The sequence below is a fragment of the Budorcas taxicolor genome, chromosome 12, assembly GCF_023091745.1.
Source record: "Budorcas taxicolor isolate Tak-1 chromosome 12, Takin1.1, whole genome shotgun sequence".
In the NCBI taxonomy this organism is placed as follows: domain Eukaryota; kingdom Metazoa; phylum Chordata; class Mammalia; order Artiodactyla; family Bovidae; genus Budorcas; species Budorcas taxicolor.
In genome coordinates this window covers 86,543,956-86,571,209 of record NC_068921.1, presented here as the reverse complement: position 1 = coordinate 86,571,209, position 27,254 = coordinate 86,543,956, and the positions used below count along the sequence as shown (strand labels likewise).

The 27,254-nt window shown below is 56.4% G+C and overlaps 1 protein-coding gene across 1 annotated transcript in view; it reads right to left on the bottom strand.

The window, feature by feature from the left end:
* Positions 1-27,254, bottom strand: part of ATP11A (ATPase phospholipid transporting 11A) — a 49,938-nt gene that overhangs the window by 14,133 nt on the left and 8,551 nt on the right. The window contains exons 5-23 of the mRNA XM_052650056.1: positions 26,142-26,270; positions 24,205-24,308; positions 23,688-23,738; positions 20,616-20,680; positions 19,864-19,945; positions 18,496-18,646; positions 17,328-17,525; positions 16,513-16,686; positions 15,716-15,879; positions 14,087-14,158; positions 12,985-13,058; positions 9,472-9,575; positions 7,042-7,223; positions 4,104-4,355; positions 2,840-3,014; positions 1,897-1,999; positions 1,502-1,647; positions 901-960; positions 317-444 (exon numbers count right to left, since the gene is read on the bottom strand). Of these exons, the coding sequence (XP_052506016.1) occupies positions 317-444; positions 901-960; positions 1,502-1,647; positions 1,897-1,999; positions 2,840-3,014; positions 4,104-4,355; positions 7,042-7,223; positions 9,472-9,575; positions 12,985-13,058; positions 14,087-14,158; positions 15,716-15,879; positions 16,513-16,686; positions 17,328-17,525; positions 18,496-18,646; positions 19,864-19,945; positions 20,616-20,680; positions 23,688-23,738; positions 24,205-24,308; positions 26,142-26,270 (2,414 nt within the window). The remainder of the gene's footprint in view (positions 1-316; positions 445-900; positions 961-1,501; positions 1,648-1,896; positions 2,000-2,839; positions 3,015-4,103; positions 4,356-7,041; positions 7,224-9,471; positions 9,576-12,984; positions 13,059-14,086; positions 14,159-15,715; positions 15,880-16,512; positions 16,687-17,327; positions 17,526-18,495; positions 18,647-19,863; positions 19,946-20,615; positions 20,681-23,687; positions 23,739-24,204; positions 24,309-26,141; positions 26,271-27,254) is intronic.

Sequence of the window (27,254 nt, the reverse complement as noted above, 5' to 3'; positions counted from 1 at the left end):
AGGATCCACCAGGGTCAAGGGGGTAGACACTGTCATCTCAACTTCTTTCACAAGGATCACAGGGGAACACAAACTGGCTTAATGTGTACATTTCAAATGTAGCATGAATCCTCTCTGTCTAAATATGGAGAATATTCACTTAAGCCACACTGCTTCCTGTGTGAAGGGAAGAACCTTCTGAGGAATCGTGTGTGTCGGCTACCTCTGGATGGTCTGGGGTTTTGTTTTTAGGTTTCTGGTCTTAAAGGACTTCAGCCAGGCGCGATCTGCAGGCTGCCCGGTCCTTCTGGCGTCTCCGGCGCGGAGCTCGCGGTACCTGTAGAGGGCAGGGTCCCTCTTGAGCGTGTCCATGGCGACGTGCTGCTCCATCAGGCTGTACAGCAGGATGGGGAGGGAGGTGAAGCTGATGTTGTACAGCGTCAGGTAGGCAGTGTCGTACAGGGTCTGCGGGGCCGGGAAGCGTGTGAGATCAGCGCCCCAGCACCTTGGCGAGGTCTTCAGGGAACTTGTTTAAATATGCACATGTATTTTTCCTCTGGAGAGGCCCACAAACTCGAGAATTCTCAAATGCACACAGAGCCACTCTTTCACAGAGACTGAGGGGCCAGGACGTTTTCCAAAGCATCACGATGCCGACTGGCCAGGGTAAACGACCGACCCCACCCAGTCCTGCCACTGCAAACGTGCAGCAACAAAAAGACGCATGCAGGTCTGCAACTCGGCCTGCATCTTCAAGCTTCCATTTCTTCCGGTCTGGCTGCTTCAGGTGAAAGCAGGTCAGTGGTGGGATGGGGGTCACCTGGCCTGCACGCCCCGCCGTCCACCCTCCGCCCACCATAGCCACACTCGGGGAGAGTGGGTGAGGCTCAGGGGAGCTCGACCTCAGGCCTGACGACTCACCTGCTGTGAAAACCCACAGAAGAACTGGTACAAAAACTGAGGGAAAATGAAGCAGACGTTCTGAAAGACAAGCCACGTGCCTGTTAGTTCAAGGGCGCAGCGTAAGGGGCGTCACCGGGCTCCTAAGAGGCTGACCCGTGACACACTCCACCCCGGGCAGAGCACCCCTCATCCTCCAAGACGGGCGACGACTCTAGAACTCCTCTCTCACTTCAGGGGCCCCCATGGTGCAGCCGGGACCAGGCCGGTCTCCCCGAGATCAGAGCAGAGGGGAGCTCCTAACAGAGAGAAGAGGAGGCACCCTGGGCGTCACTGCGGACAATGAGGAGGAACTCATTCACGGAATGGTGAAAGAATGGCCCTTCCTCAGTCTACTACAGTGCGGCTCTCAGGTGGTTCTACATTCAGCTCTGAGAGAAGAGGGCTGGGCGCCTCCTCCTGGGAATCCTCCCATGGAGCCCTTCCTTCTACTCGGGGACAAGTCACCCCTGCAGCCTCGGGGCATCACGGCTGGCCAGCCTTTCACCCAACCCATCACACACCCAGAGATGGTGAGAGGAGCGGCGATGGGAGAGCCTAAACGGTGGGAGAGCCTTCCTACCTTATAAAAGAAGTATTGCACAAGCTCGGATATCCTAATATAATAAAGATGCCCGTGAACAAGCAGCATCTTCTTTAAATGCTTAAACTTGGGTATCGCGTAGTCGCTGTTCCTTGCAGCCTGACGACCTTCCTTCCCAATGACGCCTGCAAGAAGGGAGCGCACACGCTGCATCAGCCCTCCTCTGCCCCTTGCAGGTGGACACGGGATGGGCAAAGCAGGGTTAGACTGAGCCGTTGCCGTGGGCTTCCAGCCCCGAACGCTCTGCATCACAGGCGTGCCTTAAGTGTGTGTCTGAACCCTACGATCCTGCCTTGTCTGTGTCCCCGCTGGTCCAGCTGAGGGACAAACCCTGGCCACTGTGAGAGGCAGGGGGGCAGAGCCCAGGGGCTCACCGATGCCCACGTGGGCCTCCAGGATCATGCTGACGTCATTCGCGCCGTCGCCAATTGCCAAGGTGATCGGGTGCTCTTTCGAAAACTTGATTAACTTAACGATCTGGAAAAGAAGTCAACGCAGACTTTCTCATCTCTGTTTTATTTGTGCAAAGGTCGACCACTAACTAGGCAGAAATGACAAAGACGCCAAAGTTAGGCAAGGAAGATGAAACAATTAAGTGCTTAAAGTGAATTACTATATTCAGTACATTTTATCCATACAGGATAAAGTCTTTTTCATGTCAAAAGTGAAACATACTTAAGCAGCTAAGAAATGAATGCAGGAAGATGAGAGGAGAAGGCTGAGGGGGAGGCTGAGGACAGAGACAAGAAACCCACGGAGCCATTTTCAGGGGCTGCGCCACTAACTCAGATGTGGGGCAGGCAGACCTAAATTCGGGCAGGGGCAGTGTGTGAACGCTGCACTCGGTTAGAGGATGGTGCTATGCCAAGTTGCCTTGTATCAAGCATCTATTTTTGAAAATAAGGTGTTCTTTCAATTTTCAAATTTGTCATGTGTGCAAAACCAAATCTGATAGCTCAATGAAATGAATAATTTCCAAATTTTCAGTCTGTTTCTTTATAGTCTTTTTTTCCCCTATTTATGTGCATAAGTATAATGTTCCATGATGCAAGACAGAAAAGATGAGGGAAACTGTGGCTTGTCTTCCTGATTCAAGACTGAAGCACTAATTGGTATAAGAGTTTGAGAAGTCACTTAACCCAAAAGGTAACATGTCAAGACAAAACAGCACCCTTTGTTCCATTCCGGACATCACTACACAAGGCTGAAGCCCCGCCCCTAGCACGACTCCTGCAGCCCCGCCCCCAGCACACCTGGGCCTCCTGCAGCCCCGCCCCCAGCACACCTGGGCCTCCTGCAGCCCCGCCCCCAGCACACCTGGGCCTTCTGCAGCGGGGCCATGCGGCAGCAAAGCACAGCGCTGCAGTTCCGGCAGATGTCCAGGAACAGCTCGCGGTAGTTGCTGGAGCTCCCGTCCTCCCGAGGCTTCATGATCAAGGACAGCGCGGCTCCGTCGATGATTAAGCCGTAGTCCTGCATGTCGGCCGAAAGTCTGTCAGGCCACAGAAACCAGAGACGTCTCTCAGTAACCAAGTCCAGAGATTCGAGGAAACCAGCTACTCTAGGGGATGCCTATCCATGCTACAAATTCAGGAACAAGGATTAAGAAAGTGGGTTTTCTTCTTTTGTCAATAATAAGACCGTCTAGGCTCGGGGCTGCAAGACCTTTGACTACATTTTAAAACTGTATGTGAACTTAATGTTCTCATTTCACTAGGGCAAAGCAAACAACAGTTACAACTGTGGATTCTTGGGCAGGTCGCGGTACAACAGCGGGAGAGCGTCTATCCTGCCATCCGGATAGATCGTCCTTTTCTCCCGACCCCCAGGCACCTCAGCCCCACAGTCCTGATGGCCACAGCTGGGAACTCCTTGCTACTCTGCCTGTCTTGGGAAGAACGTGGTCATGATACTTCTCTTTGCTGGGTTTCAAAATTACAAGGAACATCTCTAAGCCCCAAAAGGAATTCTGCAGACCAGGTAACGGGAAATAGCTTTGTACTATTTATGAATGAATAATTTTAAATTCGTGTATGATTAGAGAGCCCCATTTGCTTCTGCTAAGTTAATGAAAATTTAAGTTCAAATAGAGTCTTATCTCAGATCGTGCATTGAAGACCAGCAAGGAGAATGTTGATAAAATGTGCATAAATTGGTGAACATTCTTGGAAAAAACAACTCTTGTGTACTGACTGTTTTGTCTTACTTGACAAACGACCATGTGTCATTGTCCCCCGACCCCAACTCTGGCAGAGGCCCCGAGGAATCCACAGCGTGGCCCCCGCGTGGAGCAGAAATAGGTGGGCATCACCTCACACACGACAGTGTGTAAATCAGTGAATCAAGCCTCTGTGTATCCTCTATCAGCAGTCTGCAAGTGAGCATGGGCGCGCGCACACACACACCCTCTACGCAGAGACACATCACAGTTGCTGAAAAGACAAGGCTCTGGTCAGGATCCCGACCACGGGACGCTGCCAGGGGCCAGAGGACAGACCTGTGTCCGCACAAGGGAGTGCAGGCCACCGCCCTGTCCGTGGAGGCCGCCCCGCCTCTTCGAACGCCCCGGACGCCCGCCTACCCTGAGAAGTTGTCCCGGGTGAGGCTGGCGCTGCAGCGCAGCACTGTCTTGCTCAGCTCAAAGAGCACGTCGTGCAGGCTCTGCTCCTCCAGCCGCTTGGTGGTGACCTCGAGCAGCTGCGTGTTCCTGCGGAAGAGCTTGCAGGCGTAGCAGGTGGCAGCCGCCGTCTCCATCTTGTCGCCCGTGAGCACCCACACCTTGATGCCCGCCTTCTGCAGCGCCTCGATGGTATCAGCCGCCTTCTCCTGCAGCCTGGGGGCGGGGGGCATGACACACCATCATCAGCACGGACCAGCGAACCAAGCTGGAGAAGTCCAAGGACTTGGGGTCTGCTACCCTGTCTTGATTTTCACCCCCAAGTTAAAAAGCACCCTGGTGCTGACCTGTGATTTACTGTGAAGGACCTGGAGCTATTCCCAGGTGGCTCAGATGGTAAAGAATCTAACTGCAACACCCCAGGTTCAACCCCTGGGTCAGGAAGATCCCCTGGAGAAGGAAATGGCTACCCACTCAGGTATTCTTGCCTGGAGAATCCCACGGACAGAGGAGCCTGGCGGGCTAGAGTCCACGGGGTCGCAAAGAATTGGACATGACTGAGCGACTAACACTTTGACTTTCACTTTTGGCATTAGCTTTTTACAACAAAGCGCTTCCTGACCCCAGATAATCCACAGGGCCGAATACTAAGGAGCAAAACGGCATTTGCTGAGCACACACTTTTCTGTCTGGCAGGGCTTGCTGCTCAGAGAAGATCGGGGGCAATTATAATGAGGCCCCGCACAAGCACCAGCCAGGGACAGTCAGAACCAGGGAGAACGGGGCCTGGCGAAGAGGTGGCGTGCGCCCCCTTTTCTCTGCGCGTAAAACGTCCTAATTTTGCCTCCTGTCCAATTGGAGCCCAGGGTCCCCTGAAGACCGTGAAGCGGGAGGATGCCGGCCGGGCCCTGGGGCTGGCGGACTGGCGTCACAGGCTCCCTCAGCGCCAGGCGCTGCAGGAAGCACTTGCCTGAGACGTCCCGCCTTTGCCGAAACCTCCGGGAGGAGGAGCGCGTGATGACCCTGTTCTACACGTGGAGAACACAAAGCCTACAGAGCTCACACCACGTGTACGAGGATGAACGGCCCTCTTGGCCTTGGTCAGGCTGTCCTGCCGTCCACGGCAGTCTGACATCGCAGCCATGCCTGCCTCATGGCGGGGCTGGAGGTGGGGAGGGCAGGCCTGGCGGCTGACAGGCGTGTCTCAGGGCTGTGTCATGCCTCTGTCCAGCGCCGAGAGGAGGAAAGGAAAGGGAAGGATTCTAACTCGGATGATCTGGGTAGAACCCGGTGGAAACTTCCTACTGTTCTAGACACAGAAAAAACATCTGTGATTTCATCACTGTTTTAGGAAAAAGTAAATGAGGTCCAAAGGGATCTGTAAAGGTGCTGGCTAGAGATTTTAAAGAAATAACTTGGGGTCAAAGCCACCCCCTCCTACATCCCGGGGGTCCGCTCTCAACGTCCTGAGGTCCCAGCTCCCCACCGAGGCCAACAGCTCCCACAGCCCTTGAGAGGCCCTCGGCTGGCGAGGGTCCCTCCGCCCATGAGAGCCTCCCCCTCCCCCCTACTTCCTCCAAAGACCAGTCCCCCCTCCCCAGACAAGCAGCCCCCTCCCGAACACCCTCCTCATCCTCACACACGACCCGTCACCAAGCCGTCCGTGACCGCAGCTGCTCTGTGCTGAGTGAGACGTGCTTCCAGGAGCAGAGGGGTCAGGACTTAAGAGCAAAACCAGCCTGTCGGCCAACTGTCTGCTGAGACTGAGGACCCGGGGAATGCCGAGCCCTAGGAAAAACCGAGGTTTTTGAGACCAGGATCTAAATCCTGGACCAATAGAGACCTCCAAGACTTTTAAACTGAGGGGCTTCCTTGGTGGTCCAGGGGTTAAGAATCCGCCTGGCAACGCAGGGGCCGCCAGCTGAATCCCTAGTCTGGGAAGATGCCACATGCCGTGCCGCAACTGAAGCTGTGCGCCACGGCCAAGGCTGTGCTCTGGAGCCCAGGAGCCGCGGCCACTGAAGGCCCTGCGACAAGAGAAGCCCCCGGAGTAAGGGCCACACACCTGTGGCGGATTCACATCAATGTAGGGCAAAATCAATACAGTATTGTAAAGTAAAAAAATTAAAAAAGAACCACACACCACAAAGAGAGGGCAGCCCCCACTCATTGTAACTAGAGAAGGCCCTCGCGCACAGCCACGAGGACCCGACACAACAAAAACAAATAAGTATTAAACAAGCACTTTCAAACTTGATGGGAAACAGAAGCTCAGTAACCTCCTGAAGTTTCTGTCCCATGCCTTTAAGTTGCAGGGTTTCTTTCTTTTCTTCAAAATAAACTATAATCTGTCCCTTTCACTGTGTTCTTCAGACAACAGTGGACAGAGGGCTCTTTCCTGTCCCCCGTGCAGAGCTGGGACAAGTCAGTCCTTCCTGTGCAGAATCTTGAAAATCTGTAGCTGGTAATCTGAGCAGCTATTAGGGTGAGTTTTTGCAATGTTCTACTTAATTATTTTAAATTTCTTCAGTGACTCATGACAAAAACTGTTAAGGTCTAAAATGTTTACACTTGAATTTGGAAAGAGCTAGGGACTCATTTAGGAAGAGAATTAGTTATTGATTCCAATCTAAAGAAGAACTGAAAAACAGCCCTGTATCTTGACTGTTCATAACTAGGTGTGGAAATGCTGGCATTCCTGGTTTCTTCTGGAAAAATGTGACTTACAGGCCTCTTACTGGTGGAAAGTCAGGTATCACCCAGGCCTGACCCCTGCACGCTGTCACCCAGGGCAACTGGAGAGCCTGCCCAGCCTGACGATGCCCCCATCTCCGGCCCTGGCAGCTCCCGCTCCCCCTTTGCACTATCACGGTTTTTGAGGACAAGCGAGGGGCATCTTTACCGGTCCTCCACGGCCGTAGCGCCCAGCAGGACCAGATCTGTCTCTATCTGCTCGTAGGCTTCTGCTAACTTCTTATCTCGGTCCTGAAGCGCCACCTTGGCGGCTTGCAGCAGCTTGCAGATGCCTTCGTACTCTTCCGGGACGAGCCTCTTGTAGGCCACACACAAGGTCCGGAGCCCCTCCTGCCGGACACACAGCAGCACTGACCGTGAGCCCGAGGGTCACTCCCGGAAGCGTTCCCAACGACCGCTCTCCAGCTGAGGCGACAAACCGACGAACCAGACAGCCCCACCCGCAGCGCCAGTCGTCTGCAGCTGAACTACTCAAGCGCACGCTGAATACACACAGTCAGGATCGACCGATCGCCTGGGAAGTGTTCAATCAGACTAGGAAGCATGGGAGCGCGTAACGCAGACCAGGGCCACCGAAAGGCAAGACTTCAGTCATAAAAGATAGGAGGGTAACAACCCAGAGTTGTCCCAGAATGCAGAATTGGAGCGAACAGTCAGCTGGAGCTTTAGAAATAAATAGAACCTCGTTTGTCTAAGCAGATATGGGACTTCCCCACATGGAAACGTGGGGTGGAAATGCTCTTCTCTACTCCTCCTGCTAAGCACGGATACTACTGAAAGCCTAGACACTGTTTATAAAACAACACTGAAACCCAAAGCCAGACAACCATATTACAAGGAGAGAGAGTTAGGCACCATCTCTTACACAGACGCAAAGGTCTTCGACAGAATTTCAGTAAACGGAATCCAACAGCATGTCCAAATGATTCTTTACATGACCAAGTGGGATTTATCCCAGGAATGCAAGGCTGATTCAACACACGAAAATCAGCGTAATAGACAACACAGATGGAAGAAATGAGGAAGATGTCATGTGATGAACTCAACAGACGCAAAAAACAAAAAGCAAAAAAACAAATCCCAGCATCTGACAAAACCCAAGCCCTCTGCCTGATTCCTGTTATTTTTCAGTCACTCAGTCGTGTCCAGCTCTTTGTGACCCCATGGACTGCAGCACGCCAGGCTTCCCTGTCCTTCACTCTCTCCCGAGTTTGCCCAAACTCATGTCCACTGATGACTGGCGATGTCATCCAAACATCTCATCCTCTGTCGCCCCCTTCTCCTGATTAAACCACTCAATAAACAAGCAGGGAAGGAGCTTCCTCAACCTGATAAAAGTCACACACGGAAACTCAGCCAGCATCATACTCAGTTGGGAAAGAGTGAAAGTTATTCCCCCCAAGGTCAGGGACAAGGTAAGGATGGCTGCTTTCCCACTTCTATTCAACATGGTATTGGCAGTCTTAACTAGAGCAAACAGGCAAGGAAAAAAAGGCATCCAAGTTGGAAAGGAGGAAATAAGGTTACCTCTGTTCTCAGGTGATAGGATTTCATATGTAGGAAACTCAAAGGGTTTCACACACAGAAACACTGAACTAGTTACCGACGAATTCCGTAAAGGTGCAGAGTACACAGTCAGCACCAAAACCAGCTGCACATTCCACACACTAACTATCCAAAGAGAAAACAACCTAGGAAGCAAGCTGAGGAAACAATTCCGTTCACAATAGCATCGAAAAGAATAAAATACCTAAAAATGAGCTAAGCCATGGGGGTGGGTGAAGGGCTCGTAGACCTAAAACTGCAATACTTTGCTGGGAGAAGTCACGGAAGACCTGAGCAGGTGGAATTCCAAGACGGTATTCCCACGATGGCAACACCGTCCACGTGGATGGCAGGCTCTGTGCAACCCTGATCAGGAGCCCAGTGGCAGTTTGTGGGAAAGGGAAAACATACCCGAAAATTCACCTGGAATCCCAAGGGACTCAGAACAACCTACAATCCTGTAAAAGAATAACAAGGCTGAAAGATGGACTCACGTTTCCTGGTTTCAAAAGTCATGGGAAAGAGATACGCAACCAAAACAGTGTGGTCTTAGCATCAAGACAGACGGAGACCAGCAGAGCAGGCCAGGGAGCCCAAAAGGGGACGCTTGCACACGTGGCCACGTGACTTTTCACAAGAACGCCAAGGCCATCCAACAGGGAGAGAATAGCCTTGTTCAACCAACGGTCCTGAGACAAACCTCTGATGTCCTAAGAACAGACTGTACTCGCTTCAGGTGAAATGTGGAAGAAAACCGAACAGGTGAGGTCACAACAGCAAGTGCCAGTCCCTAGCGATCCTCGGGACGAAGATCTCCTCTCTCCAACAGCATCACTCTGTGCTTGTCATTCTGGACGCAGTGCTCCCCCCTCCAGCCACCAAACGCCAACGGAAGGCTGCGGGGGGCGGTGCCCCACTGGAGGGGATGCGGCTGGGCCCCCCGCAGTGCACCCTCCTGCCGCCCAGCATGCCCCCCACCCCCCCGCCACGGGAGAAGAGGCACAAGGAATGCCCCAAATCCCCAGCGTCTCACCACCGCGTTGCGCTCCACTCTGGATCGGATCTGGTCCACTTTGCCTTCTATCACTCGGGGAAATATGGAAGAATCTGCTCCTTTGCAAAACAGGTAAATTTCTCCTAGAAAACGAGGTGAGAAGACTTTCATTGACTCACACTATGGGGAAGACGGAGATATCTTTCAAACGATGCTTTTATTAAAAACAAAACCAGGGGCACCAGTGCCAAGGCTGTCGCAGAAATGTCGACGGACCCGTTGACCTGTCAAGTCGGGAGAACGGCGAAGCCTCGGACTCCCGCCCCCGCAAAGCCTCATCTTATCCCAACAACCCCAGCGTCTCAGGGAGGTCGGGAACAAGGACACTGGCTCCGGGCAGCCTTCCTCCCGTCACTTCCACCAGCTCCCTGGCAAGGATGCGAGTGAGGGACGAACCGCCACAGGACCGGGCTGTGGGGTTGCGCGTAAAGACACAAGGGTGCGGCCGACCCCAAATGGGCAGTGAGCTGCTGGGGCACCGGACGTGACCATCGGACCATCCTCTGTGTGCACGAGAGTTACGAGAAGCGTCTATGATACTATCTATGATACTATCCCACTTCACATGTCAGTGCTGGGGGCCCCCACCTGCTGCCCCGGCCACTTCACACGTCAGTGCTGGGGGGCAGGCTCCTCCCCCTTGAGGTGGAAGGCTCTCCCTTAGTCAGGTCGGGATGAAGGGCACACGGCCTCCACGCCGACCCTCAGGCTGCTGGCACCGGGCCTCCTCTTTTACGAGGAACCTCCTGCCTGCAAAGCACACGGCTCTGCTCATGTAAACACCGAGGGGCTTGTCTCTGGGACCTGGGTCTCTTCCGAATTTGCCTTCAGACAGAAATCTCTAACACCGAGAAGCCTGCACACTCTCACCCCTTGACCCAGGACTCCTGGTTGTGCGCCCGCCAGCCTGGCACGGAATCCTTGCGGGCGCCAGCTGTGGTTTCCACGCAATGCGCACACGTCACATGACCCAGAACAAGTTGTGTGCTGCAGCCAACTCTGCGTAGCGATGCAGTCTTTAACAGTAATTCTTTGTCCTAAAAAATCCCAGAGGACTCACGGTAATGGCTCGTGAACGACTGCGATTTCCCACCGTCCTGACCTGTCTTCCCTCTGTACCCGCTGGAGTGTGAGATGCGTTTAGCCTAAAGCTGTGGTCAAGCAGACAGAGCGTCCGGAGTGCACAGCAACACGTAAGGACCGGAGAGACGGCGCTGGGCAGCGGCGTTAGCCCCTGCTGCTCCGGTCTCGTAAACGACTGGGAGGTGACGCCTCCAGAGCAGTGCACACACACGGCTGTGACCGACTGGGCGGGCACTGGGGTCAGGCAGCGCCCGTGGCTGCAGCGGCTTCCGGGGCGGGTTGCTAAGCTCCGGGCCGAAGGGGCTCTGGTCTCCGTCCTGCCCAGGAGGCCGTCACTCTGTGCGGCCGGTCAAAACGCCGGGGAGGAATCACTGCTTAGACAACAACTTCCTTAATTAACACAGGAGGGAATGGCAACCCACTCCAGGACTCTTGCCTGGAGAACTCCACGGACAGAGGAGCTTGGTGGGCTACAGTACACGGGGTGGGAGGGGGTGTCACACAACCGAGTGACTAACACGTTCACTTTCACACTTTCTCTGATTAAACAGTCAGTGTCCCTGTGGAGTAACTGCTGCCGCGGAGGGCTCCAACAGCCCGGCCTCTCCCATGAAGCCCGCAGAGGTGCCCCAGGAAATCTCCTCGAGGAAAGGGCTTTCAGCAGCTCTCGGTTTCTGCACCCCAGCGCCTGCTCCGGGCTCGGCCACGCTGCTCACGGCTGAAGTGGAGCTGTTTGTGCAGATGCTGCGGTGCAGCCCCGAGTGTGAGCACGGTGCTCTGGGCGGCCCAGGAGAGTGCGCCCACAAGGGTGTGAGCAAGCCCCGGGTGTGAGCACGGTGCTCCGGGCGGCCCAGGAGAGTGTGTGCACAGGGGTGTGCGCAGGAGGGCGTCACTCTCCGCCTCAGTGGCCGTGAGGGCCGGCTCACAGACTGTGCCAAGACGGTTCACCTCCTAGACTTCACATCTGTTCAGGGGGAGTCACAGGACAGGAGCGTGACAGCGTGAACCTCAGCAGCCAAACACCTTTGCCCTGGATGAGCCGAGCGCTCCCAGAGGCAGCACAGGCGACCAGGCACTCATCTCCAAACACGATGGGCGGTGCGTTGCCCACATCCCGTCGACCCTGTGGCCACGTGTTACAGGACCGTCGACATAAAGCATTTGAGCTTTCGCGGTGCTCACTGGTGTGAGTCTCGTGGGTGGAGCTGTCACGTCTGACTACCGGTTGGAGGCGAGGGAGCCATGCGGGTCAGAGAACCAGCCCCGAGCTGCCCGTGTCCCCCAGGGCATGGCGCATGGATCCCGGGGTACTGCTGAAGGAAGGGCTTCAGCAGCCGCCCTGACGTCCCCACAGCTCAGGAGACAGAGCAGGCACTTCCAGTGAACACGGTCCCAGGACCCCGTGACGTGGAACCCTCCCACGGGCCCTCGGACCGCCTTCAGGCTGGCTCTGTTTACAGTTTCAGGGCAGCGGCTCCATCTGCCTGCTCGCCGGGCAGGTTTGCAAAGAGAAAAACACAGCCTGGTATGGTCTAGTTTCAAGAAACAAAAGCGAGTAGGACCCCACATCTCTTGGTAAGATGCCACGGGAAATGGAGTTAGCAAGCCGAGCCCAGCAGTATTTGCCGAGCGCCAGACACTGCAGGGGCGGGCACACTGTTGACCAAGTGTAGTCTCCCGCTCAGGACGCCTGCAGCCCAGAAAGGGCGGGAGAGCTGACAGTTTATCAGGCCGAGGAGGCCACGAAGGCCTCCGACAGGCGGCCACGGAGATGTCCTGGGAGAGGGTCTGAGCGGGGAGAGTCCAGACCAGGGGGAGATCTTAGGGGGGAGAGTCCAGACCAGTGGGGAAGAGTCCAGACCAGGGGAGGGTCTGAGCAGGGAGAGTCCAGACCAGGGGAGGGTCTGAGGGGGGAGAGTCCATCCCAGGGAGGAAGAGTCCAGACCAGGAGGGAAGAGTCCAGACCAGGGGAGCGTCTGAGGGGGGAGAGTCCAGACCAGGGGGTGGATCTGAGGGGGGAAGAGTCCAGACCAGGGGAGGGTCTGAGGCGGGAGAGTCCAGAGCAGTGGAGGGTCTGAGGTGGGGGGTCCAGCCCAGGGGAGGGTCTGCAGGCGCGGATGGGGTGGGGGACCCAGGAAGCAGGCTGCTTTGTGTGTTTACTGAGGGGTGGGTGAGGAGCTGCCTCGGGACGGGTCACCGGACTTCCCCTCGAGGGAAAATCCAAGGATGACTCAGCCAGCCTAAGATGCTGGGGCCCAAACAGGGCTGGAGGTGAACAGCTGGTGCAGATTCATGTGTTTAAAGGGCGAACCAATGGTTAAATCCTTCGCGCCTCACAGGCTTCAGGCATCGGAAGAAAGCACAGCCACAATGGACCACTTGACAAAGCGAAGCAAGAGAAATGTCTACCTGTGGCAGACTTGACAATCACACTCATTCGCCTTCTCACTGAGTCGAAACTCAAAATTTCCAGCAACTCGAACCTGAAAGAGATTGGAAACTCGTTTCACGATCATCTCGCTCCGTGAGTCACAGCATCTGGGTGACGGCGAGCCTCCCCTGCGGGTGACACGGCCCCTAAAGGAGCGGGTGGGCGTCAGCCGGGCCCGGCTGTGAGGCTGCCCAGGAACCCCTGGCGGCAGCAAGTGGTGCTGATGGTCTGAGAGCTGGTCTCACCCGCCTGCCCCGCTGGAGACCAGGAGCCGGACAGCAGGGTCATGCCCTCCCAGGGGTCACACCACGGCGCCCGGAGGCCCCCACGTGCTCTGGGGAGGAGCCGCAGCTGACCTTGGCTGGAGAACCCAGAAGCCCCTTCTGGAGTCAAGGGTTCACCACCTCCCCCACACCCTGGCAGTCTACTTTGCCAGAACAGAAATTTAAAGACCCCTTTCTTTGAGATCGTCACCAAAGGTTATATTCCTTACCAACTGCGCCCTCCCCATGACAGCCCACTAATGCCTATTTACCAAGGAGAGACGGACAACCCCATCATCCAAGTCAAAGTCGAGACACACCACGTGTCCCGGGACCAGCACTGTCAGGCTGGACAGTGCTGGAAGGTCGATATGGAAAGTGAACCTCCCCCCCCCCCCCGCCCCCCCGCCGGCCATCCTGCTCAGTGTTTCTACAGGACCCTGCGCTCCACAGCCTGGAACAGGCTCTGAGGACGCAGGGTCCCGGGGCCACTCCTGGGGGAGGGCTCACGTCTTCCCTCCTGTTGGGGTCAGAGCATGGCTTCGAGGTGTCAGAACGGACTAGAAGGTTCCCAAACTCCAGCAGTAAAAAGGACGCAGCATGGCTTCACCCAAGCCTGTCGGACGCTGCACCGCCACCCAACCTCGCCTCTAAGCGTCTGAGTCAGACTCTCCAGGCGTTCTGGCGAGGCTGTTGGGGTCGTTACCGAGAAGAGGGAGGACGAGTCATGGGGTGCACAGAGAACCTGGTATTTTCCCCGGTGAGAAAACGCTGGGAAGACAACGCTATACTCCCTCCCGTCCAGGGGCGTCCTCACCTCTCGACGTCATTGTCCCTGTTCAGCAGCTCCATGTAGTTATCCTTCAGCCTCAGGTACGTGAAGCCAAATCTGCGGGGCAGACAAACCCGGGGGTTAATGTGGCCCTCTTTCCTCCTCACAGATTTTTCTGTTTCATACTTCGGGAAAGCTTTCCTTTCGGAGAAGAAATGCTTCCAGTGAAACGGAGACTGCAAGCTGCACAGCGCAGTCTGTGCTGAGTTCAGTCACTGTCTGAGAAAACTCTCCATGAGCCCAGGGAACTGGACGTGGGAGTGGCCACTCGGCGCTTCGCACGTGATGAGCTGCGTTCTTCTGGTGACGCTGAAGGGCAGCAGGTCTGGGGACCGGGCCCTGTCTCTACTATCAGGGGGGCCCCTCAGGGGTCAGTTACGACGTCAGAATTAGGACTCTGGGAGCCTGTCAATCTCCAGGCGGACACTCGGTCTACTGACAAGGAAACCACAGCCCAGCTCAACATGGGGCCGCAGGGCACTCGGCTCGTGACGTCTGTCCAGCACCGGCCCAGCGACGGGCTGGAGGAAACGGGCCTGGCTCCTGAGGCAAGGCGCTCAGGGAGGCAGATACACACTCGAGCACCGCAGCAGCCTTGACAGGACAAAGACGCTGGAGCCTGTGGGTCAGGGCCCGCTGGCCTGGCGGGAGCTGGCTGCTGAAGGAGAGGCGGCTCGGGCGTGGTCCCTGTGACTGAATGTGCCTTAGTGCCTGAGCGCTCGCTTTCCAAGAAGAGCTAAATCTCACTCGCCTTGAGAAATCTCCCTAGGTACGCAACATACACACTGATATCACTTTCAAATTGCAGGGGAAGATGCAGCGTTTAGTTCACAACAAAAACACGGTTCCAGTTAGACCAGGGGTGTCCGATGCCCATGCTCCGGGGGCAGGGAAGGGGAGGGGGAGTGCCCTCACTGGCTTTCTAACTGAAGGGCAGTTGGCTCACGCTATGGCGTGAGTTTCAGGTGTACAGCGGTGTGACCTGCTCTTTCTGCAGCTCATATTCTGCTACAAGTTATTGTGAGGCTCTGGCTTAGTTCCCTGTGCCGTGCAGCGAATCCCGCACCTTCAGAGTTAAACCAGGGTCATCGGCGATGAGAACGGGAAGACGTGAAATTACGCTCCTGGAGAGAAGTGTCTCCCCAAGTGTCTGCATAGAGCCCCGAGTCGCAAGGCAGCAACAGAAGAGAGTCCTGAAGGGGCTGGCAGGGCGGGACTCACAGGAGCGAGCGGGGAGAGCGCCCCCGCATCCAGCCCAGCCCTTCTCATGCGGGGTGACTCTACGGGAGTTGCTTGACCTCTCTGGACGTCAGTTTTTTAGGATGGACGAGGAAGACTGCATCTTAAAAGTGTCTGTGAGTGTCTGCAATGGCCTCTAGTTTACTGCAGAAGTCAGGAGGAAGACTACTGTCTAAGACAGCAGGAGGAACCCACATCCACCGCCGTGGGGTCAGAGGAAGGCCTGAGCCCAGAGGCAGGGACCGCCTGGCCCCCACCCCAGCAGACGCCCCAGGCCCAGGGGCCTGGTCAGGATGCTCCCAGGACACGTCCACGGTGACGGTGGACAGTGCCCGGAACACCCCGCCTCCAGGACCGGAGTCGCCCGCCACGCACCTCTGGATGCCCTCGACCAGGGCCACCTCGTCGGGTGAGGACGAGATGTACGCGGAGCGCTTCCCCGAGTCCGGTGACTTCTGGGGCCCATCCACCTCCTCGTCGTCCTTCACCTGGATGGTGTGGCAGAGACAGAGGGCCCGGAAAAACAGCTCCTCCCGCTCCTGAAACACAGCACAACCCACAGCTCTAAGCACGTCCGCTTAAGACAGAAGGAGCCCAAACAAGACGGCGACCAACACAGCAGGGCCTGCAGCCGCCGGGGGCGGGGGTGCCAGCGCTGCCTCCGGGGGTGGCAGGAGCCCAGGCCAGACGGCATGGACATGACCTCAGGGAGGCGGCAGGCTCAGGCTTCTGGAAGGGCCTCCTGGGCGACCGCTGACGAGGGCAACGGCCCCCCCGGAGCGGCAGCAGCAGGCTGCGTGTGTGCGTGTCTACGTGCAAGCGTGTGCACAGCTGTACAGCTCGTGTGAGCACACGTGTGCCTGGTGTGCAGGTGTGTCCGTGTCTGTGACTGGGTCCCTGTGAGTGTGTCCGTGCGTGAGCACGCATGGTCTGCAGGACCCCCTGCTCTTAGCCCACAGTGACCCAGCCCAAGTGTGACGTGAGCTGTCTCCAGCCCCGACGTGACGGCCGGATTCACCGGGGACGCCTGCACCCACGTCTTTTCTTCCTACATGTCACGGGAGAGTTGGTTCTGTCCCAGACCCCGGGACAGGAGGTGCCCTTGCTGTGTCCTGAGACATGCCCCTGGGAAGGGAGGGGGCAGGACACGGGCGGGAAGCACGGTCACCTACCCGCCCACTGGCGCCTGGGGAGGCGTCGATCATGTCCATGGTGGAGGCATCGGGGAGTGCCTGCCCGTTGCAGACGGCGTGCGGCACGCACACGTGGCCCTCCACGCAGCACTCCTTGAACTCCATGTTGTTCTCGGTGAGGGTGCCAGTCTTGTCCGTGAACACGTACTCCACCTGCGGGCGCGGCTCCGCTGCCAGTGCTGCCCCCAGGGGCTCGGCCCCCACCCTCCGCGCCCTCCATGGGGCTCCTGCTCGGGGATCCCACCCACATGCCCTCTGCAGGGCAGGTCCTGGCTATCACGCCCACTCAGCAGGTCAAGACAGCGCAGAGCTCAGGCCCCAAGCTGGCAGCCTGGAGCAGCTCCGTGGAGGGGTTTTGAACTCTCTTTACACCAGAGACCAAAGCTCAGGCTCATTCTGCCCACCCTGACAGTGATGACCTCGGGCCCTGAGGCCTGAGAGGACGGCTGGGGGAGCTGAGCGCTCACTGCCGATTCACCCCAATTCAGGCCCTCGAAATGCGGACTCAGAACCGCTTAGAACGGCCACGGGTGAGCCGGTGTCGTGAGTGAACGTCCCGAGTCTGCCTAACTTGTCGACACAGAAGCATCCCCACTGTCACACAAGGCGGGGAAGCCGCTCTGCTGCCGTCTTTCGGGTGTAAGTCATATCTGCTCGAGGATGGCAGCGTCCCCCTCCGAACACCCAGGGCGTCTGCTGCAGGCTGAGAGTCACGTGCCTCTGGAAACCCGAGGAGGCAGGCGTGAGGGCTCCCCTGCCAGCCGGCGAGAGAAGACAGCTCCGGAGACACTGACCTGCCCCAGCTCCTCGTTCAGATCCGAGGTGTTGACCAGCGGCCCTTCCCCCAACTCCTCGTCAAACATCTCGTTGTCCCAGGTGATGAAGTAGGAGCCCAGGAACTTCTGCATCTCCACGGTGACGTACATGGACACGGGGATGATGTAGTTGAAGAGCACCATGAAGGCCAGGAAGTCCGTGAAGGCCCTGAGGAACTGAGGCGGCGCGCGGTCACCGCCAGCGCTGCACAGCCGCAGCTCAGCGCAGCTGGCCCAGCCCAGCGGGTGCCGGACACAGGTGCTTCAGACCCAAAGGTGAAGCCCACCTGGGGCGTCGGGGGCCGCCTGCTCTCCTCTGTCCGCCCACTGCGCCCAGGCCGGGAGCGGCCCCACCCTGCGCTGCTGGTGGGCGGGGTGGGGGTGGGCCACTCGTGAGTCACACCTGGAGGCAGTGGGGGCCTCCCGCCGAGAGCCCGGAGGACCCCGAACAGTGGGATTATTCGGTTTCCTCTGAGATTCCGACAAATGACCAAGCTTAGGTCTGGACAAGCGGCTTCCGTCCAGTTTCATCCTTATTTCTGAGCCATTCAGTCTCCTGGGAGGCTGAACAGAGGAAGGAGGTAGGCGCCCAGGCTGGGAGATGGGGTAGGCCCAGCCAGAAAACTGTACCATTCTAAGCAGAAGTGGAAGTGGAAGGGAAGCCACTCAGTCGTGTCCGACTCTTCGAGACACCATGGACTGTAACCTATCAGGCTCCTACAACCACGGGATTTTCCAGGCAAGAATGCTGGAGCGGGTCGCCATTTCCTACTCCAGGGGATCGTCCTGACCCAGGGATCGAACCCGGGTCTCCTGCATTGCAGGCAGATGCTTTACCATCTGAGCCAGCAGGGAGGCCCCTAAGTAGAGGAGATTTAATTAAATTAACACACTGGGGACTTGCCTGGTGGCCCAGTGGTTAAGACTCCACACTCCCAACGTTTAAGGTTCGTCCTTATGAATTTAGGATGGAAGCTGATACTTTTCCAGACCTGAATATTCAAATACCCAAAGAAGGCAGAGCACCCGGTGCCTATGGGGGGCGGGGGGTGGACGCAGCTGACTCTGTCACTGTCTGCCACCAACAGCTCATCACCCCGTGCCCCCAGGCGTCCACAGCGCCTGCCCGCAGGGTGCCTTGCTGTACCAGGCTCCTCTGCCTCTCGGCCTCCGTCTTCCGGTTGTACCACGGCTCGTCCTGGAACGGCTTGCTCTGCCACACGTACTTCAGGATGGTGTTGACCAGCGCCTTGCTGATGAGGATACACAGGTACACGATGAGGAACGTGTTCATCGACCTGAAACGCAAGACAGTCGTGGAGACTGAGCGCCTGCTCCCCCAGGAACCCCGAGCTGGGCGTCGGATGTCAGAGTGAGCACGACGCAAGCAGACAGGAGCGACACAGCAAAGGGTTTCACAGGGACCCCCCCCACCCCCGACCGACCGTCAAAGCGGAAACGGCGAGCTCGTCTGCATCTGAGGCCGCTCTGGGCGCTGGCCTGAGTTTGGGGCCACGGGGACAGAGCTGGGGGCAGGGAACCCTGGCGGACAGGAGCGCAGGGCACGGCCGCCCTGCTCAGGGGGCTTCTGTGTGGTCTAGGGCTCTTAATTCACACAACCCCCGGGAATCAACGTCCTCTACCACGAAGCATCAACCAGTGTGCTCCCAAGCTGGAGGGAGGCAGGAGGGAGCGAGCAAACGCCTTGAGTAGGAAAACCGCTGAGTCCTTAGCCAGTCCTCAGGAGCCTGTGAAAGAGGTCTGATTTTCCAGTATCTGAGACCTATTTCTCAATCCAGACATCTGGAAACTAAGCATCCTTCCTCAGTAAGAGTCGACGGCCCAACTCCACAGATGAAGCAGCCACAGGTGGGCAGAGACCCAGGACCCCACTTCGAGGTCGACTTCCCAGCAGCAGACAATGGTGCCCCGACCGTCACCCCCAAATCACTAAGGAGCCAGTATCTCTTTAGTTCACAACACGTGGTCACTCAGCCGTCCACCTCAGGTTAGGGACGCACTGTATTTTGTGAGGCAAAGACAACGCCACCTGGGCTGCATTTTCTTACAAACCCAACTCTGTCCTGACTTATTATCAGAAGGACTTTACTGTTTAATGAAGGCTGTTGGCTCTGCTCACACTTTCCTCAGTGAAACCACATCAGAAAAGCAACCTAATTTCAACTTTCTCACAGGAGGACCTGATGGGCATCGGCAGCTGACCTGGACCCAGGTGTCCGCACTCAGGTGGGAGTTACAGAGGTGGCTGGGTGCAAGGCATCTCCAGCCCCACGAAGTAAGGTAGTCGGCCTAGGATCTGAATCACCGGCCCAACCGTCTGTCAGACCTCACGAAAGAGCTGCTGATCAGACCAAGAGAAATCCGATTCCACAGCTGCCGGGGTTTGCGGCAGTCAAGTCTCGGATTTGTGATGATTCCGACGAGGTCGGGTGCATTAGGGTGGTATGGCTGCAGGCGTTTTACGTGATTCAGTCCATGGGATGCACAAGCTTACTTCTCAACAGCAGAGCGCTTCTGGGACTTGGACTGGTAGTTCAGCGCCATCTTGGTCTCCATGCCCGTGTAAACAGCAACGCCTGTAAAGCAGAGAGCGGCTCGTGGAGCGATGGCTCAGCTGTGCGCCTCTGTCTGCACAGCAAGGTTCGTGCAGAGGCCCTAGCGGGTTCTGGGCAAAGCAAATCACACTTTACACTTTTCTAGGCCAGCCAGCTGTTCAGAAAAAGTCACACAGAAAGATTCTTTAGACCAGAGACTTTTTTTCTCCTGCATACATAGAGAGCAATCTATACTTTTTAAAGAAAAAAAAAAGTTCAGATTTTAGTAATTTGGGTTTCCCAACAATAAGACACAAGTGCATTAGTTGTGTATCAGTTAAAACATAAAGTATCACTTGTGTATCAGTTAAAACATAAAAATTAACCCAGTGGAAATGGAAGCTACTAACAAAGAAACAGCCATTAAAGGAACTCCCTGCAGAGCCGCAGTGAGCGGATCCTTTCACAGGCACGACTTCACGTTTGGGTCACAGACTGCAGGCTCTCAGTACGCAGGCAGCGCCCTGACATGTCCCTGTTGTGGCCTGTGGTCGTGCGTGGAGACTGGTTTCCTTAGTGAGGACAATTTTCACCACCATAAATCCACAGAACCTCAAAGAGACACTTTCAGGGTACCTCCACGGATTTTACCTGCTTACGGGCCCGTAGCTTTAGCAGCTATTGTTAATAATTCACTAATTAAAACATTTACCGAAGATTTTCTCAGTGTTCTTTAGCGTGGCTCCTCTAAGAAGCAGGTTTTCCGATCCTAAAGGCCTGCAAAGAGACGGACGATCAGAAACAGGACACTGGAGAAGCAGCTCACCGGCTCGACACTGCATTTCACGAGGAGACCATCTCAGTGTAGGTCCGCCTGTATCTGGACTGCGAACTCTAGCCGAGCCCCAGGAAAGGCAGGCACTCTTTCCCTGGGGACAGTAAGAACCGTCTGCTGGGAGAGTGCCACAGTCAGCTCCATCCGGGCCCTGGCCCCACTGGGCGGCCCCCGAGGCTTTGCCACCGCTCCATTAGGGACAGTGAGGGTCTCACCACCGGCAGCACCAGGGCCCCTCCCAGAAGCGCCACCCCACGGACCAGCCCGGAAGCCCGCCCAGCAGGCTTCACATCTGAGGCCGGCTGCGTGGGGGATGCCAAGCGGTGCCCGCGACTCACTGAGCTGTTTCTAGCCCATCCTGGGGGAGTTCACACACATTACCGCAGTCTGGCTTTCAGAGGGCGCTGACGGCTCAGCGAGGCACCCACAAGCACGCAGCCAGGCCCCAGGCCCTGGACGCAGCTGGCCTGCGCGTCTGCTGTGGCCCGCGCACTGCTGTGCTGGGGCAGCCGAGGAAGTTGGAAACCACCCGTGTGGAAACAAGCACTTGGGACTCAACAGTGAGTCGAGTCACCTGAACAGCCGACAAGCTCTCTGCTTTAGGGGTTCAGGGCCAGTGCCCCGCTCTGTTGACCAAGTAATCCCGTTTTCTCATTTCCCAAGAGCGGAGGGGAGTAAGAAGCAGATTCAGACTGACTGGCGTCGCCACATGCAGTGTTCTCCTGACTTTCTTCGGAGAGTAAAGGGGTTTGGGGCAAAGGGGAAAATCTGCTGGAGTTTGCTTCCCGTTCAGTCGACGTTTGATTTCCTTTCACCAAGGGAGGCTGAGGGCTTACTGAACACTATAAACTTAAACGCACCCCATGTACTCAGCCGACCTGGCTCAGGACCACATCAGGGAGAAGACGAGGAGGAGGGACTGCCCAGCTGGGCACGCTGGCTGGGGCACCCTGACCCCAGTGGTCTGCCCAGGGGTGTCCGTGGCCTCGGGGCATGGCCCCCAGCCGGACAGCCACCTGGGACGGGGCGCCCTGGGGCACACGTGCTGTCCATTTCTGTTTCAAGCACTGTCAGCCTCTGTCGGCAAACACGACAGCTCACGTCCAAGGTGTTTACGGAAACAAACGGCCCTTTATACAGTGTCTCTGTGGAGTCTAAAAATAACTTACTTTTAAAAGTACTTTGCTCTTGGTTTGGACCGGAGGATGAAGAAACATCACTCAGAAAGGATCCAGAACTTGGATATACAATTCATACCTGCCCACACCACAAAGTTATAAACACCTTTAAACATCCAAATATTAAAAGTCTGCGGACTTTAGTACAAACACTAAAAAAAGCGAAACTAGAAAATGTATCAAAATACAGTAACAGTGATTCTCTCTCAAGAGACTCAGCCGTCAACTCTGTATGAATATCAAATAAGGAAAAGCGGCAGTGCTGACTGCTCCAGGTTCACCACTGCTGCTATGCAGCCAGCTGAATCTATCCACCCTCCTTCAAATACAAATTAATCCTCACGAGGCACAGGAATACAGGTTGTTTCTCCTCACTAACCAGTCATTCACTTTGAGAACCATATGTATTTAAGAAAGACCGAGGCAAGGCCTGCATAGGTTCTGGAAAGCACTTGGTAACCTGCTGATGAAGAATGGTGATGAAAACATGCCAAGAGGGTGCCAACTGCTTCCTTAAAACAAGTAACTCCTGGAGCCTCTCAAGGAGAGAAGCCCCACAGCTACTCATCTGACCCTGGTTTCCATTCTCTTTTCTACTTCCGGGCCAGCGTTTTCTTTAATACACACAGTGACACCAGAACATTGGCGATCTGGAGACGTTTGAATTGGAAGAAAAATGATCTCTGGCCAGCAGGGTTTGTGGAAAAGGAGCGACTTCAAAGGCAGTCCCCTCAGTGTAGACCCCGACCCCTCGTGCGGGTGAAATGTCCCCAGGCCTGGGAAGCGGAGGCCGCAGAACCCACGCCCGGGCCGAGCGGGGTCTGAGGCCTCGGGGCTGAGTCAGCTCCCAGCGGCCAGCGGTCTGGCTGTGGATGCCCACCTGGGACCTGGGCTGGTCACGGTGCACCCCCTGCGGCAGGTTCCCCATCCCTGGTGGGCGTGAACCCGGAACGGGCCCTCAGGAGGCACGTCCCCGACGTCCAGGGCAAGAAGGTGCCTGGAGACGACCACGAGCAGATTCATGCAGCCGATCCGACGGCCTCCGAGTCAGAAGCCATTCGGCCTCATAGTCTGTTCAGCTACGGAAGCTGTTTCTAATGGGGAACCACACCCTCCCCATCACCTGCTTGAGGAGGGGGGATCCTGCCCTGCCCGGCTGTGACGAGGCCCTCAGCAGACTCTCGGGAGAACATTCTCCACAGTGTCGTTAGTGTGTTAACACATCCAGACGTATGCACGAGAGAAACCAGCCACGGGACAGAGCCCAGACTCCAGTCAGAAAGGACCCCCTCAAACCAGCCACGGGACAGAGCCCAGACTCCAGTCAGAAAGGACCCCCTCAAACCCCTTAAAGGACAGGGCCCAGACTCTGGTCAGAAAGGAGCCCCTCAAACCAGCCACGGGACAGAGCCCAGACTCCAGTCAGAAAGGAGCCCCTCAAACCCCTTAGAGGACAGGGCCCAGACTCTGTTCAGAAAGGAGCCCCTCAAACCAGCCATGGGACAGAGCCCAGACTCTGGTCAGAAAGTGAAAGTGAAGTCACTCAGTCGTGTCTGACTCTTTGCGACCCCGTGGACTGTAGCCCACCAGGCTCTTCCATCCATGGGATTCTCCAGGCAAGAATACTGGAGTGGGGTGCCATTTCCTTCTCCAGGACCCCCTCAAACCCACTGGACAACCACCACGAACAGCTCTCATCAGGAAAAGAACCACGTTTAACTGAACGATAGACATGAAACCCCCAAGCCTTCATAAGAAGCAGAGGACTCACCTCACCACAGGGTCATTCTGATCGTTGTAAACATTTATGCGGCCGACGAACCTGGGGGCAGGAGGGTCAGGTCACTGCCCTGGTGGTGGGCGGGCGGGGGGGGGACAGGACCTGAGACCCTGGCTCCTGGACCGCCCCCACCCGGTACCTCCCTCTCTAAGAAGGGCTGAGGTCCTCCCGGGAACACAAGGCTGAGGGGCTCAACCATGCTTCTTCCCCGCCCCGCTTTTACTTGCCCTAATTAGCCCACAGCTGCAATGACTTAAATGACATTCCTTAAAATCACTTCCTCAAAGCACAGAAAATTCATTTTTCTTCGACACATTTATTCCATGAAGCCTTTTCAAGCATCTGTACAGAGAGCTACAGATTGGAAGGGGGCTAGACTTCGCGGTGATGCACACACACCCCCAACCAGCTGGTCTTCCGCGGTGATGCACACACACTCACCCCCAACCAGCCAGGAGCCAGGCCCTGGGGGACGGGGGCGGGGGCCCCCGGGCGGAGGCTGTCTTACTTGTAGAGGTCGGGCTGGGGCTGCTCGCACTCAACGGTTGCGTGGAGACTGTCGATGTCTTCCTCCGAATGGAACCCCTTTGTGTCCTGAACTGCATAATGGGTCTGCAGACAGACAGGACATGGGAGTCACAGGCCAAACAAGCAACATAATCTCCCCGCAGTGGGAGCCCCGTCCTGGGGCAGTCCGTACCCCCATCCTGGGCAGCCCCGGTGTCTAAGTGCTTATGCACATAAATAAGCCTGAGTACAAAGCCTGGCTACATATGAGACAGTGTCTGCAGAGGTAAAACGGTTACACAACTATAGGTACCACCGTGCGTGATTCCTGCATCTGAGAGGCGCAAGCCAAGTGTCCTTAGCCAATGTCCTCAACTAACCCAATTCTCCTCCAGAAGCAGACATCTGGGTTCATCTGTCCAGACTAGAGGCCACGGCCCCAGCCCTGCCCCAGAGTCTCTGAGGCCGACGGTCTGGGTGGCGCCCGAGAACCACATTTCTAACCGGATCCCAGGGCTGCTGGTGCTGCTGGTCTGGGACCCCATTTTGCGAAGATGGGCCCTTAGGGCACCAAGAACGGTGGACAGGCGGGCTGGCTTGGGAGGATGCCACCTCCTCCGCAACCCTGACGAGTTAGCTCGGGCAAGCGGGTGAGGAATCAGAATGACGGGGGCGTGATCACAGCCTCCGGCTAGCGTGAGGGCCCCGGTGCGTCCTGCGCTGGGGAGCTTCTAAACTGTCCTCACGAGAGCTCTGTCCATATCTGATGGACAGGAAAGCTCGGCAGGTGAGCAGTGCAGGGCCCCTCCTCTGCTCGAGGAGACGACTCTGGTGCCCTAAGCCCAGGAGCCCAAACACAGACGTCTGCCACAGGCCACGTGTGGACGGGCGTGGCTTCACCCTGACCTCAGTGATGCACCGGACGCTCACAGCATCCGCTCCTGGGAAAGGTGGCCACGTCTGGGCAGGGACGTCCCGCTGTGGGTGGGGGTGCGGACGGCTCACCTGGGCTGGGGAAGAGCGGACACGGCCCCTCAAGCTCCGGCAGCCACTAAACACCAAGCACCTCCACCCAAAACTGCTCTCCGTACAGACGACTGTGCCACAAGGCTCCCTCCCCTGGGATTCGGGATGTAGAAAACGCAAGAGCGTGTGGAAACCCCACGGGCTTCATGTGATGAGACTGTGGTCATCCACAGGGGAGGAGCAGGGTGCCCTTCAGGGCTTGTCCCTCGGGGAAGCTCCTGTGTCCACGGGAGCCAGAGCCTCAGAAATGCTGGACCCACGGGCCAGGCTCACTTTCATAAACTCCCTGCAAGCATCCGTGTTTTCAAAACAGTGAAAACCTTAAAATTAATAGCGATGTGCTTTTCGTTTGTGATCATTAATTAAAATTGTTCAGTACCAGCTGCCAGTACAGAACTCCACACTGAGTGTAAGAAATGAATCATAATTTCTGAAAATCCTTACTAAGATACTTTAACAAAAAGATGCTCATTGAAGAAGTAGTAAGCGGGCAAAATCGAGACTCACTTTTCATACAGTTCCAGTCTAGTGAAGTCACTGACTTTGACAGGTAAAATGAAAACCTCCGAATTCTAACAATTTCTTCCTTACACCCTTAACTGGGTGCCCTTGCTAAGCAGCAGCTAAAAAGGAACATGGACTTGCTTCTGTTACCTGGAGAGGCTGAGGGTTAGGGCACTGGCGCGGGAAGAAGAAAGTGGGGATCGAGGAGACACAAAGAGGAAACAGTCCTTGGTCTCCCGGAACGCGGAGCCTCACGCCCCGCGCAGCTTCCGGCCACAGGAGCATAGCTCCCGGGGGAAGGGGGGTGTCCCTGAACGCAGAGCCTCATGCCCCATGTAGCTTCCGGCCACAGGAACACAGATCCCGGGGGAAGGAGGGGGTCCCATGGGCAGAGAGCAGGCGCGTTACTTTGTGGCTGGACTCCCCATCCAGGCTGGCGGTGGTCACGTGGCAGGTCCCGTCCGCACGGCTGCTGGACAGGAAGATCAGGTCACAGGGGAAGGTCTCGTCCTCCTTGACCAGGACAATGTCCCCGACCTGCAGAACAGACGACAGACAGCGCTGCGGACCGGGGCGGGCAGAACAGACGACAGGCAGCGCTGCGGACCGGGGCGGGCCCCGGGCGGGGGCTCCCACGGACGCCGCACAGCATCACCGGCAGGAAAGCGTGTAGATGACGCGGCTGAGAAGAGCTGCTTCCGGGGCGTGTGGCCCGAACCCAGGCGAGACCAGGGAGGTTGACGCACCACTGGACGCTCAGACCCTGGACGCTCAGACCCTGGACCCTCACGCTCAGACCCTGGACGCTCACGCTCAGACCCTGGACGCTCAGACCCTGGACACTCAAGACCCTGGACACTCCACAGGGCATGCTGACAGAATGTTCTGCAACATTCTATTTTGCTAAGATAGAAATATTTTGCAATGTTTGAACTCCATCCAGGAGGATGAGGTCAGTGGTCAGCCCGTGGATGTGAGGCCGGGGACGTGGCCACAGTGAAGAGGACTGTGTGGTTCCAGCAGAAGACCGGCACAGACCATCGCGACAGAATGGGCTTAACGGGCTTTAGACAAAGGTGGAGGAGGGACTCGATGGAGGAGGGACAGCCTTCCTCACAGACAAGGCTGGAGTGCTCGGGCAGTTCTGGGCAAAGAGGACTTCCACGAAAAAGTAACACAAAATCGACAAGGAACGTAATCTAAAACTATAAAAACTTTAAGAAAAAAAAAAACAGGAGAAAGTGTTTGGCCACCAGGCCTTGGCCAAGAGTTCTTAACTCGACGCTAAAAACACCATCCATACAAGGAAAAGCCAGTGAGATGGAGTCAGCTCTTCATCAAAATGAAGAGCTTCTGCTCAGTGAGAGGCCCCGCTAAGGTGTTTCTGGCAGACGACGAGCATCCGGAATATGTGAACTCTCAACATTCCACAGTGAAAGCCCTCAATGAACCAAGCAGGACGCGGGCAAGGGCCACAAATCCTGAACCAGGCCATCCTAGAGGAAATCAACCCTGAATATT